We start from the raw sequence: 20,258 nt of genomic DNA, 5'->3' as shown, positions 1-20,258 counted from the left end.
TTCTCTGTAATATCCCAGCACTAGCACAGTGCTTCTTTGCAGCTAGTACTCAATACATTCTTTCTTTGACTTATTCAAGAATGAGTTAATATCCCAGAGCCTTCATTGGTACCAGCATTCTCTCCTAGAAACCCTGCTATATAGCAAAAGCAGATGCTAACAGCCTTGGGTATCCAGGACATGCAGAGGGACCATAATCCTGGTGCCCAGCCACCCCAAAGCTATTCAGGACAGAGGAACAAGGTAGAACTGTGAGCTCAGAAAACAGTTATTTGCACATGAATGAAAGTCATACTCATACTTCATATCATTTCAGTTCATATTCAACCAATGTTTATTAAGAACCTGATATGCAGGTGCAAGTGGCCGAACACCTGTAATCCCCAGTGACTCAGGAGGCTGAGACAGGAGGATTGCAAGTTCAAGGCCTGCCTCAGAAGCTTAATGAGGCCCTAAACAACTTAGCAAGACCCTGTCTTGAAATAAAAATTAATAAAGGTTAGGGATGTAGCTCAGTTGCAAAATGCCCCTGGGTTAAATCCCATTACAAAAAAGAAAAAAAAGCCTGATACAACTTTTTTAAAAGCCTAATATATGCCAGACAGTTTCACATGTTTATAACATTTACCCATACAACCACCTTTTGAGGGAGGTATCATCAATGCTGTTGAACAAATGAAAAACTGAGGCTCAGAGAGACTAAGTAGCTTATCCAAAGCTCCCTAGCTAGTTTAGTGCAGAAGGATTTAAATTCAAGCCTTTGGATTCTAAGTCTAGAAATTTCCCCAGTACATCACACTGCCTCTCTGAGAGGGTGAAGGCAAACTCTGCCATACACATACCACCAGGTCCTAAGCTGCTGCCTCCTGGACTTAGGCTGTACCCAACAAGTGAAGTCCGCCAGCAGGAAGGGGAGGAAGGAAGAAGGTCCCAGAGGTGATCTCCCCGATGGGTTAGGGAGAAATGCAGAGGGGAGGAGGCTACAATCCAACCAAGGGCTTCCCCTTAGTGCTCCCTTTCAGTGCAAGAAGGTGCCAGGTTAATAGGCCAGAAGCACAAGGTGCCCCATCCCCAAAGGGAGATACTCAGGGACTGTCAAGTTCAAGCCAGAGAAGGGGGCCCAGAAGATGTGCCTCTTGAGGATCTAGGGCATGTCCACCTAGAGGAAACTGGGAGTGACAACCTGAACCAGGGGAATGGGAAGGGAAGAAAAGATGAAAACAACTTGTAGTGTTGTACTTAAGCAGTTGGATAGCCAATGGAGGAGACTGGAGATATGTAAGTTGTCCCGAATAGGCCCCAGTTATGTGCCTCTCAATCTAATAACCTCCCACCTTGGCCATAAAAAAAAAAAATCTTTCTACTGAGATACTGCCCTATTCAGTCTATCTTCTCAGGCTTTTTCCAGGACTTGCGGGCTTCCAAGAAGATCTTAACAAGTGACAGGAGGATGGGCACAGCCATAGGGAGGAAAAGTGGGATGTAGATGGCAAATTTCTGGTCATCAGGGAAATAGAGGAGGTGGAGGAGCGAAGGGTCAAAAAAGGCACGCTCAGAGGATGTCACAGCTTCCTGGCTGGCAACGAAGGCAGATGACAGGTGCCCAGAGGCCAACTCCTCTGCCGCCTTCTGGACTGCAGATACAGCCTTGTACACCTAGGAAGGGGAGAAGATGGGGGTTACCAATATGTCCTGGCTTGGCGTAGAGGGTACCTTCCATCTACCAAGAAGGCTGTCTGGAGTTCACCCAGTATATACGGAAGCCAACCTAAAAAGTCTATGATTTATTTTCTGAGAATCAACTTGAAATCTTCCTTCATTCTCATCTAGACTCCTGGCATGTCCACCTAGAGGAAACTGGGGCATTTAAGAATGGCAGGCCCACACATACCTTAGCCCAGTTCTAGACCACAGAATCCATCCCTTCCCCACTCACCTCAGATGCCACATCATCCTTGATGACAATATTGCTGATCTTGCCAAGAAGCTGGGCCAGGGAGGTGAGAGTGGTGGTGGCTGTGGCCAAATTCTCCACTGACCGAGCCCAGAGCAGACGGTCGAGTTCCCAGGTCATTAATCCTTCACTCTTAGGTCCTGAAAGCAGGCATTTTGGAGGCACCTGGGGTTGAGAAATCCCAAAAAGCAGTCTGCAGGGACAACAAAGGAAGAGGTCCCAAGAAGGTGGGAGACAATGACTAAGAATCCTAGAAGATCTGCCCTAGGCTAGTGATTTTCAATTATACTAAGAAGCTTATGGGATATGGAGGATGAGCAGCAATACCCCTATGGTTCTTGGTAAGAATGAAGCAATCCAGTGCTCCAAACCTGGCTTCAACCATAGTGTTTCCATTTTCACTGGTTTCTATAATGAACTTCCAAGATCTTGTTTGAAAAAGGTTCCATAGCTAAAATATTTTCTGATACACCAACTTGGTTTGAAATCCCCTCCTTACCCTCTCTATGAACAAAACAGGGCCAGTGGGACTAAGTTAAGGTATGATCCAGACCAACTTTTTTTTTTGGTACTAGGGATTGAACCCCAGCGGTGGCTTTAACCCCTGAGCTACACTCCGAGGCCTTCTTATTTTATTTTTGAAAGAGGGTCTTGATAAATTTCTCAGATGCCTGTAATCCCAGAGAGTTGGGAGCTGAGACAGGAGGATCACAAGTTCAAAAACAGCCTCAGCTCTAAGCAAGGCACTTAGAACTCAGGGAGACCCTATCTCTAAATAAAATATTTAAAAAGGGTTGGGGATGTGGCTCAATGGTTAAACACCCCTGGGTTCAATCCCTGACTAAAAAAAACTAAAAAACAAACTTCTGATCCTCCTGCCTCAGCCTCCCGAATAGCAGAGATTACAAGCATTCAACATAATGTCCAGTTAGTTAATTTTTTCTTAAACATCCCTAGTCAAATCCCAGGTACCTGACTTCCATGAAAGTACCTGTTTTCCTGAAAACAGGTTTTATCAGTCAATAGTCCTTCTTAGAAGGATGAAGAGGTCCTTGGAAACCTTTCTTGGTTTCCCTGAAGCTGTAGGCACAGCCAAAGTATCCCCAGCAGGAGAGAGTTCGTTCTACTCTGCATCCCCTATAGCCAAAAACACTAAGGCAACTCTTGGTGGCCAGGCCCCAAAGTGGATCACCCAGGACCTCACCGCAACTGAGACAGGAACACCTCCATCACTCGCACCATGTCCACCTCAACTCTTACTGGCAGCTCCGAGGAATTATAGGCTTTGGGGTCAACATTATACACCTGAAAGAGGGAGAGTAAGGTTTCCACCACACACCACACTGTGCACAGCTCTGTCCTAAGCACTCTGCAGGCCATAAGAGAAAAGGAAGACATATTCTCTGCTATCTGGAAGCTACAAACCCAGTGGCATGGCTAATATTTGAGTACCTACTCTAAGAAATTTTAAGTAACTTATCTCAACCCCCTCAAAAGTCCTGTAAAATAAAAACTTTATACCATTTTACAGTTCCAATCCATGAGAAGCTCCCAGTCTAATGGGGAGACAAGGTTCCTAACTTTGTGAGACTCCTCCAGAGAGAGCCAGGACCTAAGATGAGCACAGAGCATGCTCCTAAGTGCAAGCTGGTAAGTGCAAAAGGATCACAGTACAGAAAACACTGACAGAAATGAGAAACAGCAGGGCTAAAGGAGGACATGAGCACACAGCACTCTCATGTCCTTGGTGCCTGCCTCTCCCCAATAGGGTGGGCCATAAAGGACCCCAGAAGAAAGCCAAAGGAACACTTTCACGGAACATCAGTCTGTTCTTGAAGCTCGGCTTTTGGGTCTGCATAGTGCAACTATTACCATGATGCCACCCCAACGGGGACTGTGAAAAGCATTGGTGGCCACTGGAGCCCCATCCTTGTCCTGAATGTACAGGGGGGAGTGGGCAAGCTCAGGCACATAGAGTAGAAAGTTGAGCACAGGATACAGGGAGGTAGCACTCGATCCTGTGGAACAAAGAAAAGGGGTGTTAGGATACCAAAACACATTCAACCCAGAGTTTAGTTCTAGGTTAGCATCTAACTTGATCGTCACTCACTCTGGGACTCAGTTTCCTTGACTGGTAATCACTAGGATATTCTCCAGCCCTGGGTTTCTGAGTAAAAGACCTCTGAACTCCTGAGATAGAGCATAGTTCTTAGCCCCACAATGCCCCTGAATCCCCTTGAGGAGGCCCCCCCTTAATCGTCTACACAGCTCTCTTGGTCACTATCCAATGTACTGTGTTACAGTAAATAGTTTTATGCACAGGTGTAAATGTGACCTAGTGTCAGCTCCCTGATATCCTTCAATGACTAGCCATCCATACCAGGTTGAAGTTTAAATTCCTTGATATGGTCCTTTACAATCTGACATCTGTATGCCTTGCCAGCCTCATCTTTGGTCACTCTCTCACATTTCAGTCACACTGAACTAAACTGAGTTCTCTGAATGTCTATGCTCTCTTACTTTTCTACATCTAAGCTCAGAGTTCTCTTTTGCCTGAACTGCCTTGCCATTTCTGTACTCAGCACTACCACAAAGCAATCCCTCAGCCAGTTTGCTAAATGAATAAAATAATCAATGGAGGAGCAATTTGTTCAGGTCTCACAGGCTGTAGTCTATACTGGCCTACCAGTGGTGCCTGAACTTTATAATTAATGATTTACTCACTTTGATCTGCTTGTATTGTAGCTCTTAGCCACACCACTCTTCCTAGGCACCACCCCAAAAATGAAAAAACATAATGCTAGACTTCAAGGATCTTCCACCCTCAATCAGAACTGTCTATTTCAAATCTGCCCTCCAGGGACTTCCTGCCTTTCCTAGATGTGTACCTGCTATCTTACCCTCAGATTGACTTTCAAGAGAGGGGACCCCAGTGCTATCCATTTGTTTAAAGTGCTGGGAAATCATGATTAATAGTGATTTTGGGTTAAGACAGGGGTAAAGATAGAGATGTCAGCCAGGCACAGCAGCACACAACCTGTAATCCCAGTGGCCTACAGAGGCTGAGGCAGGAGAATCCAAGTTCAAAGCCAGCTCTTCAACAACTTAGAGAGGCCTTAAGCCAACTTATTGAAACCATGTCCCAAATAAAAAACAAAATCAAAAAGGGCTGTGAGCCCTGAGTTAATCCCCTCAGCTACAATACACAACAAAACCCAAAAAAAACCCCACTGATGGATCGATGTCAACCTAGAATCATGGAAAAAGGAGATCATTTCCCCAGCTCCCCTCAGACCAATTTCAACCATGACGAACCCATCACTATATACAACCTGCCTCCAACCACACAGGCTATGCCTTTGGGGTCCCTCTCTGGGCTGGCAGGAATACCCTCATCCTCAGGAGCTCACCCAGACGGGACTCCACTGGGTTGATGACATGGGGGAGGTTATTCATGGCCAAGTAGTAGCTAGATGAGACTGGGTCAAAACGGGGATTTACCCCCAACATCGCATAGTAAAGGATCTGTGGAGCAAAGAAGGAAGAGGTTATTTTTAAAAATTGATTTATGACCTGCTTTGTCCCAAAAAAGATTTGAGGTGTTTTAAAGAGATACAATTAGGACAAGGCAAAACACAGGAATCAACCAGGTACAATGGTGCATGCCTGTAATCCCAGAGACTTGGGAGGCTGAGGCAGGAGGTTTGCCAAGTTCAAAGCCAGTCTCAGCAACTTAGCAAGACCCTGTTTCAAAATAAAAAATAAAAAGGGCTGGGGATGTAGCTCAGTAGTAAAGTGTCCCTGGGTTCAATCCCAATACTAAAAAAAAAAAAAAAAAAAAAAAAAGGAAACAGAGAGAGAGAGAGAGACACAAATCAGGATTAAGAGAAAATAGGTGCAGTAAACAAATAACAAAGCCTAAGATAAAGGTTTGTTTTGTTTTGTTTTGGGAGGTTTGTGGTACTGGAGATTTAATCCAGGGATGCTTTACCACTCAGTCACATCCCTAGGCCCCCCACTTTTTTTCAGGGGGGTGGTATACTGGGATTGAATTCAGGGGCACTCAATCATTGAGACACACCCCCAGTCCTATTCAATATTTTATTTAGAGACATGGTCTCACTGAGTTGCTTAGTGCCTTGCTGTTGGTGAGGCTGGTTTTGAACTCTTGATCCTCCTGCCTCAGCCTCAAAAGTCACTGGGATCACAGGTATGTGCCACCATGCCTAGTGCCAAGGATAAAATTGATACACTGAATATGGGCTTGAAAACCACATTTTATAAGATTTTCTAGCAGTGTGAACAAAGAAATAAAGAACAACATAATTCAGTGTCTATAAGATCAAATCAAATCAGTTATTCAGAAGCAATCACTCCCACTACCAAGACCTGATAAATTTTCCCATCTTTTCCCTACAAGGACATGGTGTTATACAGAAAGTTACATTCTTCCCATCTTTATTGTTACTAGGTTTCCATATTTCAGGAAGCTTTTTATTTTTTTGATAAATTCCTTAAAGATAGCTGAAGGCATTAACATTTAGACACACCCCAGAATAGAGTTCTAAAGGGAGTCATAAAGAAGGTGGTTGGTTAACATTGATGGAACCCTAAGCAGGACACCAAGGAGGGAAAATAAAGACACCAGAACCTTCCCTAAAGGGACAGGCAGACACACACACACACACACACACACACACACACACACACACACACACACACACTGACACCTCAGTTCCTGCCCTTAGGACACTGGCATGTATACATATACACAGGAAAATGCCAAAGAATCAGCACACCTGAAGAGATGCAAGTACAGATGCATTTTGTAAACACTAAATATGTACGGACTTTGAAAAAACTCAATTCACTCCCAGTCTCACCTGAGAATCCACAGAGAAGTTGCCAGCAGCACTAAGGACATTTAGGAAGGGCTGCACGTAGCGTCGAACAGCCCCTTCGATGTCCCAGTGGACGTCATGGGACTTGGGGTCTGGGTTGAGCAAGCTGAAGGTGATCTCATAGCCTACAAAAACAGGAGTCAGAAAATCTGAGTCTCCTGTGGATAAAGGAGAAGGGACAGCCTATACCCCTGAGTATGCTGAACTTTCTCCTTGAATGGGGCTAGCTTTCATCATGGAAAAAGTTGAGTGAGAGAAAGAAAATAATGAGTTTGCATGCAGATTTCCCTCCTCCTCCATATAATTCATTTCCTTTCTCTTCCTATGGCAAAGCCTGGTTCCCTACCCAAACTGGACTTGAGAGGACGTCTCTTATCAGAGCTCCACTTGTCCTCCGGAAGGTGGTCAGCAAGAGCAGCAGCAAGTACATCCTCAGTCAAGGACATGGCCTGGGCTACCTGGATTATGCGGTGGCCAATGATGTTAAAAGCTTCCCTGTGCATTATCCCTCGCACAACTGCTGTCCTCCCAGGCCCGATGTAGCTCATCATGTCCTGTGAGGGGTCAAAAGGGGACAGAATGCCCATGGATCAGTGAAAAAAGCAGAAAGGTACTCTGGCTCCTGTCTTAAGAGAACCTGGCCTTTTGCTACTCCTCTCTGGAGTCATGGTGAGTTATTAACTCAGTTTTTCTGATTTGTAGACATACTTATGTGTTCTCATATATTTTCCTTTCTTTGATTTTCCCAGAAGTCACAAGTCCAGGCAGCATCCAAATGCTTAGTTGCAAAAAAAATAAAGAAAATAAAGAGAAAAAAAAATTTTTTTTTTTTTTTTTTTAATTTTTAGGGGCTGATAAAATGGTGAACAGGAAACTAAGACTGAACAAGAAAAGAAGAAATAAAGAACTGGAAAATTTGATTTATGCAAATAGCATGTGGCAAAGAGGCAAATGCAAGAATGTTCACAACAGCATTTTATCTAACAGTGAAAAACTGGAAATATTTCAAATGTATATCAGCAATAGAATTAATAAAGCATGTTTACTTTTATACAATGAAACAGATTCAAATGTATGAATTATCACAGATGAATCTCTCAAACATAAGTTTTGAACAAAATTAAAGTTGCAGCCAGGCGTGGTGGCACATACCTGTAATCCAAGTGGCTCTGGAGGCTGAGGCAGGAGGATCCCAAGTTCTAAGCCAGCCTCAGCAACTTAGCAAGGCCCTAAGAACTTAATGAGACCCTGTCTCTAAATAAAAAATAAAAAGGGCTAGGGATGTGGCTTAGCAGTTAAGCACCCCTGGGTTCAATCCCCAGTACCAAAAAAAATTAAAAGTTGCAAAAGAACATGTATTATACCATTTGTATAAATTCAAAAATAGGAAAATTAAATATATTGTTTATAGACATGTGACTAAACTCTAAAGAAAAGCAATAATTACGCACAAATATGATTACGTGGGCTGAAAGGGAATGGAATATAACCATGGAGATCACTGGCTCCAACTATCCTGAAGTTCATAAACTGGGAGTGGGTTTATACATGTTCATAAAATTTTCTCTCATCTTAAATATTTCATTATAATTCAAAAGAAAATGAGAGATTGGCATAGTTCCCTGCAGCTTTCTGCTTCTAATGTGAAAAGGTTAATCAATCATTTGTATTACCATCACAACCGTATTCAAGCAGATGCTTCCTTTTGGTTGGTTTTTGGTTTTATTGTTTGTTAGGGACTAGGGATTCAACCCAGGCATTGCACATGCTATGGAAACTTTACCACTAGCTATACCCCCGCCCTCCAGTCAATTTTTTTAAAAATTATTTTTAATCCCACTGATTTCTGCCCATTTTATGTTTTTATTTATTTATTTTTTCAACATATTTGATTACTGAGGATTGAACCCAGGGGCTCTTTACCACCAAGTCACATCGTCCTCGTTCTATTTATTTTTTATTTTGATATGTTGTTGAGTTTCCCTAAGTTGCTGAAGCTGGCTTCGAACTTATGATCCTCTTGCCTTAGCCTCCTGAGTCCCTGGGATTACAGGCACATGCCACCACACTAGCTCAATTTCTATCCATTTTATATGGTCACTTAAACCTTAAGCACTTAAACCACATACAATTCTTGGATTTAGAAAGACTTATAGTCAATGAATAAGTCTTCATTGGTATTTTTTTTTCCTTTTTTTTTTGACAGTGCTTGGAATTACACCCAGGGTCTCATGCACGCTAGACAAGCACTCTACTACTAAGCTACATTCCCAGCACCCTTAGCCACTTTTATTTTTCACTTGAGACAGGGTCTCTAAGTTGTTCCAGGATGACCTTGAACCTATGACCCCCTGCCTCAGTCTCCTGAGTAGCCAGGATTTGTAGGTATGACCCACCACACCTAACTATTTTTTTTTTTTTGTACCAGGGATTGAACCCAGGGGTGCTTAACCACTGACCTACATTCCCAATCATTTTTTTTTTTAATTTTTTAAGTTATTTACTGATGGACCTTTATTTATATGTGGTGCTGAGAATCGAACCCAGTGCCTCATACATGCTAGACAGTGCTCTACCACTGAGCTACAACCCCAGCCCCCAATTTTTAATTTTTATTTTGAGACAGGGTCTGCTGAGTTGTTTAGGGCCTTGCTAAGTTGCTGAGGCTAGCTCTTAAATTTACCACTCCTCCCTCAGACCGTCAGCTACTGAGCTGCGGAAATACTAGACATGGATTATAGGCATGTGCACCAAGCCTGGCTCTATTGGCATTCTTCTTTTAAAAGATGAGAACAGTTCTGTGTAGTAAATTGGAGATAAGACAACATTACGACAAGGACGTAAACAACCCTGGCCTGGTGGCAAACACATCTGTCATCCCAGCAACTCAAGAGGCTAAGGCAGGAGGATCCAAGTTTGGGCCAATAACTTAAGAGAGAGACCCTATCAATCAATCAATCTATGGGTCTGGGAGTGTAGCTCAGTGGTAGAGTGCCCCTGGGTTCATTCCCTAGTATAGCAACAAACAAACAAACAAACAAAAGGAGGTGACCTAGGAGAGAATGAACCAAATGGAAAAGGTCAGGCCTCAGTTGCTCTGCCAACTGTACCTGGGGAAGAAGTGAGGAGTGTTCAGAGATCACATACACAATCATGGAGCCCTCTGCTTGCTCATTTTGCTCAGCTAACATGGCTTCTGCCTCTGGGGACAAAAGCAAGTGTTACATCACAAGCAAGGCCATTCCATACTCCCCAAGCCCCAACAGAGGGCCTAGGCCGCCCCTCCATTCTCACTCGGCTGATACAGTAACCAGGTATAATAGGTAAACCAGTGAGGACTCTGGTCCTCATTGGGCCAAGCTAAAACTCAAGGTACTTCATTCCCTGCTTTCCCAAAGTGGCTTTGAAAGTAAGACAAATCACTGAAATTATATACTTAGAGATCAGAAGAAAATGAGGGCTTCTGGTCAAAATGGTATAATTGCCCCTTCCCCTACCTTGCACACTGCCCAATGACAGGGCCTCCTCCTCATGGTCCAAAGCCCTTCGATAGGCCTTCTGGAAACGACATTTGATTTTCATTTTGTCTAGAGGGAAAGGAAAGAGCATGGTGAGAAGAACAAGCATCAGACCTTGCCTACCTTCCCAGACCTAATACTATCCAACATCTGAGGACAGCAAGATAGTTGTTTGCAAAGAAACACCCAACATCAAGCAGCTACAGCCAACTCTAGTTATTTCTGCATGGATGAAAGCAAACATGACACCCTGCTTCTTCCTTCTGCTCTAGCTCTTGATTCTGCCTGTGCACACACGGGTCTTTCAGTCTGAAATACTGTCCTCACTGGGTGTCATTTAAATATTCATTAACATCAACAGGTGAAAGAAGAAAAACCGGTGATTGCCCAGGAGAAAGGAAGGCGCTCCAGTTTGGGGTCAGGCCCTTCTCCTGCCTCCCTCAGCCTTTGCCATGGCGAGTGGCAGCAGCACGCCGGGGACCATGGCGGCCACAAATTTGAATGTGGTGAGGGAGACCCTGGACACTCTGTTTTGAGATTTCAAGAATTTTGAATACTGGCTTAGATGGAAACACTGTCTATTTGTGTATGGCTTTGTGAACAAAGAATTAACCCAGAAGCTTTATCATCCATTATTAAGGAACTCTGCAAGGCTACTGAAGCACTAAAGGCTGCTGAAAATATGGCAAACTGACTGGAGAGATCCTGATGAAATATGTCAAATTCTCCAAGAGGATTTGAAGATTGCATTGTAGTCAAGAATGTACAGTGAAATTACTGCATGTGCAGTGCAGAAAAAATTTTCCTTTTAAAAAGAATTATAAAACCATAGCTGAAAGCACCCAGAAACCACTCTGGATGTGGGAACTCACACAAGAGATTTTATTAAGTGAACAGGCAGTGTCTGCCGGCAGGGTGAGACAGAGAGAGAAAATGAGAGAGAGAAAGAGAGAGAGGAAGAGAGAGAGAAAATGGTGGTGGAGCTATTCTTAAGTAGTAGAATTTTGGGGGCTAATAACAATGGACCAATGACTGACTAGGAAGTTCCCAGGCTAACAATCTGGTTGTAAAATGGTGGGGGATTGGCAGGGGCAGAATACTGGCTGCGGCAAAACTGCAGATCTGATACCAATAATGGCTTTATAAAACAGTAAAAAGTGGCTTCCAAAGTCCTATCAAATGTGTTTGCATCACATCTTATTCACTTTTTTTTTAATGGCTCCTAATGTTTGGCATTGCTGTTTCTATTATGTATTCATATTAATAGCTCTGATAGCTTTAATTTCTAAGCAATCTGTCTATCAGATGCTGCACATCTGCCTGCGACCTGGTTGAAGTATAGTGGGAATCCATCAGTATTGATGTGCTTGTAGTTATGACTTGTTGACATTTCCATTATAAACTTTAATTTTGAATTGTTGTATGCATAATAACTCCTTTGTGTTGTATCACGCTGAAAGTTGACAGGATTTTAGCCAACATATGTGAATCTGTATTTAAATTTCCTGTGTATACCAGAATCTTGTTTTTTAAAATAAGAGGATACAAAACATTTCTTGGTAATCTGCTCTTTACAATGTCTAGTTTTTTAAAACAGTTTCTGGGCAGTTAATAGTATGAACTAGATAATTTTGTATTGGACTGAAAAATAAAATTTCTAGAAACTTAGATTTTTAAATAACAGTACTTAGCTTAGTTTTTCGTTTGTAGTTTGCGTCATTTACATCTAACTAAGAATATTAATCTAGAATGTTTTTCTAAGTTTTATATCTATAAACAAAAGCCTAAAAATAATGTATAAAGTGAACATAGCCAACATTGCAAAATTCCTTTTTACTTTTATTACATAAAAGTAATGGAATTCTTACCTAATAAACATGATGTGGATATATTATAAAATCACTACATAGGTGGTGCAATTCAATGAACATGTAATATTTTCTGAATAAGGATTTCTAGTAATTAAACAAAAAGCTAATGAACTGTATCAGGAATTATAAGTATGCCTACTAAAATCATTTGTGTCATTTTTCCTTTTAAAAGTTTTAACGTTATCAAATGATGATTCAAAAATAAATTTTAGAAAACTTAGGATATTATTGGTTCTGTTCCTATAACAATCTCAGTGGAATTTTTTTGCAAGGCTAATATGAATTTAATCTCATTGTTGATTAAATTTTAGATTTTGTTAGATACCTTTTAAATGAATGGTATTCATTCTTCATTAATGTTATTTGTTGTTCACACAAGCTTAAGTGGTTTTTTTTTTGTTTTTTGGGTTTTTTTTTTTGCAGTGCTGGGGATTGAACCCAGGGCCTGTGCTTGCAAGGCAAGCACCCTCTACCAACTGAGCTATATCCCCAGCCCACTGACATGGTTTTAATAAGATTTAGTGATATTTAGATTTTCTCTGCCTTTTTTTTTTTTTTTTTTTTTTTTTTGCGGTGCTGGGGATTGAACCCAGGGTCTTGTGCTTGCAAGGCAAGCACTCTATCAACTGAGCAATATCCTCAGTCCTTTTTTTAAATCTTGACTTGACCATTATGACTTTTAATTCATGGCATCTTTACCAGTAAACTGAAAAGGTCTATTAGAACAAGTTGGGAGACAATAAAAATCTGTGATAAGCATTTGAATGATACTAATCACTGAAAATACTACATACCATTTATAAATAAAGGAGAATATTTATTCTCAAACTCCAAAACGTGTATGTACTTCTAGGCCATAAGAGCTGATAGTTTTATTTGTGATTTTATAGATTATTTTACATATGAAGCAAAATAGGAAAATATACGAGAAAGGATTGTGTTTACAAAGGCCTTGTTAATGTGTCATATTTCTTAAATGTTTTTTGGTGATACTGGGGATTGAACCCCAGTGGGTTCCACTAAATCACATCCCCAGCTGTTTTATTTATTTATTTATTTATTTAATTATTATTTATTTGGAGACTGAGTCTGGTGATGTTGCCCAGGCTGACCTTAACTTGTGATCCTCTTGCCTCAGCCTCCCGGATAGTTGGGATTAGGTGTGTGTCACTGCTCCTGGATTTAAATGTATATTTTTAATGCATACTTAAGTGATATTTAAGAAATAAAACAAAAATGATATAATTCCAATGCTATACATGTTGACATTAACAAAAATAAAACCATTTTGGTGGTATTGGCATGTAAAAAAAAAAAAAAAAAAGAAAGAAAGAAGAAAAACCACATGATCATTCCAACCCTGGTCCCCATATAATTAAATTCAATAAATGGTCTTGATAAAAATCAAAACATGTGCTTAATGACAAAACACTAATGCAATTCCATTACAGTCTGTAATAAAACAAGGATGGCTGCTATATTAATTATTCTTATATTGTTATTCAGCACTGTTCTTTCAGAAGTTGCTGCCCAATGTATTCAGTGAAGAAAGAGAAAACTTATAAATATTTAAAAGGAAAAGCCAGGCATGGTGGCATGACTATAATCCCAGCAACCAGGGAAGCTGAGGCAGGAAGACTACAAGTTTGAGACTAGCTGGACAAACTTAGCCAGACTCTATAACAAAATTAAATTAAAAAAATAAAAGTAAAAGAAAATAAAAATAAAGGGCTGGGGCTCAGTGGTACAGTACTTGCCTTGCATGTGTGAGGCACTGGGTTCAATCCTCAGTACCACATAAAAACAAATAAATAAAGATATTGTATCCATCTACAACTAAAAATATATTTTTTAAAAATTTGTTTTAAAGGGTTGGGGATGTAGCTCAGTGGCAGAACATGTGTCTGGTATGCATTAGTCCCTGGGTTCATTCCCCAGTACAAGGGGATCATGGTGCATACCTGTAATCCCAGCAATGAGCAAGGCTGAGGCAAGAGGACTGTAAGTTCAAGGCCAGCCTCAGCACCTTAGTGAGACCCTGTCTCAAAATAAAAAAAGAAAAGAATTGGGAATCTGGCTCAGTGGTTAAGTACCCCTGGGTTCAATTCTTGGTATCAAAACAAAAATAAAAAAATAAAAATAAAGAACTAATAACAGTCAGGAAGATGACTAGACACAAGAATATAGAAGAATCAATAGCTGTGTAAATACCAGCAATATCCAATTAGAAAATAATTCTTTTAATAAAAATCAAATTGCAATAACAATGAAAGTATTAAAACACCCAGGAAATACCTAGATGGAAAGATAAAATGTTGTAAGAATATCAATTCTCCTCAAATTAATCTATATATATAAAGTAATCCCCAACAGATTTCTTTGCCCCCTGAAACTTGACAAATTGAACCTAAAATTTATTGGGAAAGTTCCTCTTTATACAAGAATTCTAGGTAAATGTAGAAGAAATGCTAGAACTTAAAAAAAAACAACCAAACAAAAAAACGCACCATTTGACACCTGCTAATGAAATCAATTTCAGCAACAAATACATGCTGAAATCATCAGGTTGACAGGGAACTTTAAAATACAGAGATTAGGCTGACCATACCTGAACTCACTAAAATACTTTTACATCACCCAAAATGGATAACTAGCCATTACATAGCTTTATGACATAAAACAACAGGAAGTACATCATATCCCTATAAAGTATCCTTACCCTAAAAAATTGAATCTGGCTTTAATTAAATCTCTAGATCTAAACTAGATTATATGAAATATGGATACTAGAAGAATAAGTTACCAAAATTGTGGAAGTGATTTGCCAAATCCTGGATATGAGATCTATTAAACGATACCTAGTTTCTCCAACTAAATCAATGATATGAAAAGAAGTGTATGGGGGTGGGGGTAGAAGGAAGGCCAATACATAGTTAAAGTGTACGAGAAGACATAACCAGTGTAATGTGTTGGGGCTAGGATGTGGCTCAGTGGTAGAGTGCTTGCCTAGCATGCATGAGCCTCTGGGTTGGATCCACCACCACCACCAAAAAAAGAAAAACTAAGGACCAAATACAAGGTGTTGAGCCTGGTTAAATAAACCAGCTGTGAAAGGATACCTTCAGATAACTGGGGAAATCTGAATGTTGACTTAAGAATCAGGTGATATTAAGAAATTATGCTAATCTGGTTAAATAATGATTTCCCTTTTCATCTGGAATAAGAACTAAAACTCTCACCATGGCCTACCAGGTCCTGCATGATTTGGCGCCCCCTACCGCACTCGTTCTATTTCATTTCCTTTCTCCCTCATTCACATCAGTCTAGTCTCAATTTCTGAAAGGTACCTCACTGCTCCTACCTCAGGGACTTTACACTTGCTTTTCCCCTGCCAAGAAGCTCTTTTCTCAGGTATGTGCACTGTTTATTCCCTCACCTCTTTACAATGAAGTCTTCCTTGGTCACTCCAACTAAAAATGAAATCACCTCCCATTCCCAAAGAAAACCTCCCTGTCATCCTGTCCTTCACCTCCCATTCCCCAAGAAAAATCTCCCTGTCATTCTGTCCTGTTTTTCTTTCTTTCTTTCTTTCTCTCTCTCTCTCTCTTCTTCTTCTTCTTCTTCTTCTTCTTCTTCTTTGAAGGTGCTTTTTTTTTTTTTTCCCCAAGGCCGAGGACCAAACTCTGGGCCTTGTGCATGCTAGGCAAGTGCTCTGCCACTGAACTAAATCCCCAACCCCTTCTTCTTTTTTTAATCAGGGATTGAACCCAGAGGCACTTATCCATTAAGCAACACTGCCAGCCCTTTTTTTTTTTTGAGACAGGGTCTTGCTAAATTGCTGAGGCTGGCCTCAAACTTGCAATCATTGTGCCTAGCCTCCCTAGTCCCTTTGATTACAGGCATGCACCACCATGCCCAGTTCCTGCTGTTTTTCTTATAACAATGTTTAACATATTTTATTTATCTTTTAAAAATTTTTTTTCTTCCTGTTTTACTTTGGGTTCAGGTCCCAGTACCATACACACACAAAATATGAGTTGTTGTTGTTGTTGTTGTTGTTTTTAATGTCCACACCAAGTTGAAGAACTGGGAAGTAAATGGCACACAGGCACATCACAGTCCGAACATAGCCTGAATCTCTAGTCATTCCATGTTTCAATTCATACCAGTAAGGTAAACTGCTGAAAGCGGGTTGGAGTTGTAGCTCAATGGTAGAGCACTCACCTAGCATGTGAGGCATTGGGTTCAATTCTCAGCACTGCATATAAATAAATAAATTTCCATTGACAACTAAAAAATTTAAAAATAATAATTAAATATTTAAAAATCTGTTCATAATCCTTAACATATTGATTCACCCTTCCATGCTTTTACACAGGAGGCATATAATTGTTGGTTAAAAACTTAAACAGTGGGGGCTGGGGAGAAAGCTCCCTCAGTAGAGTGCTTGCCTTGCAAGCACAAGGTCCTGGGTTCGATCCCCAGCACCGCAAAAAAAAAAAAAAAAAAAAAAAAAAAAAACTTAAACAGTGGTATCAGTCAGGCCTGGATTGAACCCTAGTTCCACCTTTTACTAGCTGTGTGATCTTGGACAAGTTAAACTCTCTAAGTCTTGTTTCTTTCATTTATAAAACAGAGATCCTAATGTTAGAAAAGGATTAAATGAAACAACATGTGTAAAGTGCTTCATCTAGTTTCTGGCACACAATGAGAAATAATGAATATTACTTATCCTTATTACTGGCTCATGCTATTCGCTGTCTGAAATTCTCTCTCCCTGTCTCATTTAACCTGTATTCCTATATATCCTTTAAAAATACATCCTAAAAATTATATCACTCAAAACTTTCTCTTTCTTTCCTCCCAGTTAAATGCTCCTTCTTAAGGGCAATCCCTGTTTCTTGTATACTTTTACAGTCATTTCTTTTGCCTGTGTGTTATTTGTCCCCAACCTGACTATAAAATTCCTGAAATCATTATCAATGTCTTATTTATTCCCTAGTTCCTGTAACTAAAAAGTGCATAATACTCAGTAAAGTGTTTAATGCGGCTGGTCGCGGTGGTGCACACCTGTAATCCCAGTGGCTCCAGAGGTTGACAAGAAGATCATAAGTTCAAAGCCAGCCTCAGCAACTTAGCGAGGCCCTCAGCAATTCAGCAAAACCCTGTCTCTAAATAAAATATTAAAAAAAGGGATAGGGATGTGATTCAGTGGTTGAAAGTCCCTGGGTTAAAAGAAAAAAAGTGTTTAATACAAAACTGAACAGGACTTGTGTATACATGCAATTTAATTTCAAACACTGCAGTCCTTTCCATTACATTCCACTTCCTACCCTCTACTCTGAAGGGCAATGATTGCTTCTGATTAGGTAGCATAACTTATGAGTAAACTGCTGCCTTAATGATAAACATTGAATTTGATGTCCCAGTTTTTTTCAAACCAAACACTGTTTATTCAGCGATATCATTTAACAGGTTATGGGACACCCATAAACTCCCCCAGAAACTCACATTTCAAAGGGATCTCTCTCTCGTGCACAACGGTAAAGGGTAACTTCTCCTGGTCGTCCAGGGGCACTGATTCCCGTGCAAACACAACAGTAACCGGCACCATAAGCCGGAGCTGCAGGAAGAAGCATCAGGGCCATCGACTGAGTCTCCGCCTAGCTAGTGGGCTGTCCCCGAGTTTTCCCCCACTGAAGTCTCACCTGCAGGGCATTGAGCCCACTGATCTGGGAGTAAGGTAACGGGGCCCGGTACGTCTCCGTGGTCTTCCACCAGAGCGGTAGCCCCAGCACGATGGCCACCGCGGCGAAGAAGAGGGCGGCACGCTTGCCCCGGACCACCTCTGGAGGCACCGAGGGACAGATTGAGGCGCGGGAAACGGGCTCGACTGCCCGCTCCACCGCGGACGCAGAGGAGCCCGGGCAATCGGCCCTCAAAGGCCCTCCCTCCGCCCGCGTTCGGAGATCCCAGTGCGAAGGGCCCTGGCCCTAGTCTGAAGGGACCTCGTCTGAAGTCACCCCGACCCCCATCTGCGGGATTCTTGCATACCTCAGTCCCCACCCCTGCGTTCCTCCCTCGCAATCCAGGAGCCGCAGCCCCCATCTGATGCCCACCGCACCTAAATCCGTAGCCGCGGCCGCGGCTGCAGAGGCCGCCATGCTCGCTTCCGGCTGCTCCGGCCGCCGAGGGGGCGGAGCAGCGTAAGCCTTCCCCAATCGGAAACCTCGCAGCGAGGGGCGGGACCACGACGGTGATCGCAGTCAATCACAAGCTGCCCTCCGACGCCCTCCGGGAAAAGTCCGCAAGGGGTGGGCGGAATCTTTGTGGATCGGCGCCGGGCGTTTGAAAGGTTATGCCCACGCCGAAGGGGCGGTGTGGAAGCTGTGCGGTTTCGGCGCTGTGAAGACTGTCTCCCTGCTGCCTAGTAGAGCATACTCCTAGTCCTAAGGATTATTAGAGCCAATTCTGATCGTTAAGTATCAGCTGGGCAGCGGGGCGCAGTGGTGCACACAGTGGGGAGGCTGAGGCAGGACAATCGCGAAATTGAGGCCAGTCTGGGCAATTTAGGGAGAACTTGTCTTTTAAAAAAAAGTTTTTTAAAGGGCTGGAGATGTAGCTCAGTGGTAGAGCAGCCCTCGGTTCAAGTCCCTGTACGGTGGGCGGGGAGAGGGGGTGCCGGGCATTCATGGTAGCCCTATGGCTGTTTCCATATCTGAAAAAGGAAAGTATTTTCTTCCGTGAGGTCATTCATGTAAATAGCCTGGTACAGGGAAAGCCGTCAAATGTCAGTTGTCACAATTATTGTAGAGTTCCTCTTCTGGGCTCTCCCTCTCCTCAAGTTCTCAAACACTGAGGTTAGGGAGATGCAGGCTTGCACTTTTTTTTTTTTTTTTTTTTTTTTTTTTAAGCATAACTGGATGTACCACCAGTACTCTTATTTATTTTTAACTTTAAAAAATTTTTTTGACGTGGTTCTTGCTATGTTACCCAGGCTTGTCTGGAACTAGCTGGCTCAAGTGGTCTTTCTGCCACAGCCTCCCAAGTGTGTCACTGCAAGTGTGTCACTGCACCTGGCTTCCAGTATTTTAAAATACATTTGAATTCATTTCCAACTTGGAAAAGTCAGAATATTTTACTTAAAAATAAATCTCTAGAATTCAAGAGCACAGACTCTGGATCCTAATCACTAGGGTTCAAATCCTGGCTTCACCACTCATTACATAAATGGTCTCTCTCTGCCTATTTCTTCATATTAAAATAGTGATAAGCTGGTTGTGGTGTGTGGTGGCTCACACCTGTAATCCCAGTGACTTGGGAGGCTGAGGCAGGAGGGTCTTACAATTTTAGTGGGACCCTCAGCAATTAGCAAGATCCTGTCTCAAAATAAAAGTAAAGGGGGGGGGGGCTGGGGAGATAGCTCAGCTGGTAGAGTACTTGCCTGGCAAGCACAAGGCCCTGAGCTCGATCCCCAGTACCTCAAAAAAAAAAAAAAAAAAAAAAAAAAAAAAAGGGGCTGGGGAGATAGCTTAGTCGGTAGAGTGCTTGCCTTGCAAGCACAAGACCCTGGGTTCCATCCCCCCCCCCAAAAAAAAAGTAAAAAGGGCTGAAGATGTAGCTCAGTGGTAAAGTACCCTTGGGTTTAATCCCCGGGACCAAAAAAAAAAAACACCAAAAAATAAAAAATAGGGGTAAATAGTATCTACTTTATAGAGTTGTATTGAGTTAATATATATGGTGATTAGCACAAAGGACATGCTACTTGTTAGCTATTTTTGTTATAAGGTCAGGCCCAGCCAGAGGGAGCAATTGTGACCTCCCCATTAAGAAGAATATGTTCAGCTTGTCTCTCATCTTTAATCTGCCCAGATAGACTCAGGTTCTCAGCTGATGTCACACCCCAGCCCAGTGGTCAAAGTTCAGCATCAGGTCTCATGGGGTCTCCCTGGCCAAGACCTTCAAACTGGCCACTTGTATACTCCCTCTTATCCCAAATGGAAGTGAGCATAGC

General features: G+C 41.9%; 1 protein-coding gene and 1 pseudogene across 2 annotated transcripts; one reads left to right on the top strand and one right to left on the bottom strand.

Moving 5' to 3' along the window:
* Positions 1 to 298: 298 nt before the first annotated feature.
* Positions 299 to 18,505, bottom strand: PIGS (phosphatidylinositol glycan anchor biosynthesis class S). The gene is made up of 12 exons (XM_079135457.1): positions 18,369 to 18,505; positions 17,953 to 18,092; positions 17,756 to 17,867; positions 10,353 to 10,442; positions 9,966 to 10,057; positions 7,202 to 7,409; positions 6,838 to 6,980; positions 5,365 to 5,479; positions 3,827 to 3,972; positions 3,159 to 3,259; positions 1,937 to 2,147; positions 299 to 1,656 (listed from the first exon to the last, which is right to left on the bottom strand). Exons 1-12 carry the CDS (start codon positions 18,406 to 18,408, stop codon positions 1,381 to 1,383), a joined length of 1,674 nt encoding a protein of 557 aa, XP_078991583.1. The 5' UTR covers positions 18,409 to 18,505; the 3' UTR covers positions 299 to 1,380.
* LOC306658464 (mitotic-spindle organizing protein 1-like) lies at positions 10,454 to 11,271 on the top strand (annotated as a pseudogene). Its single transcript has one exon. The product of its transcript is annotated as a mitotic-spindle organizing protein 1-like (transcript).
* Positions 18,506 to 20,258: the final 1,753 nt, after the last annotated feature.

This window comes from Sciurus vulgaris, assembly GCF_902686455.1.
Source record: "Sciurus vulgaris genome assembly, chromosome: 3".
Lineage (NCBI taxonomy): Eukaryota > Metazoa > Chordata > Mammalia > Rodentia > Sciuridae > Sciurus > Sciurus vulgaris.
This window is presented reverse-complemented; position numbering and strand designations above follow the sequence as displayed.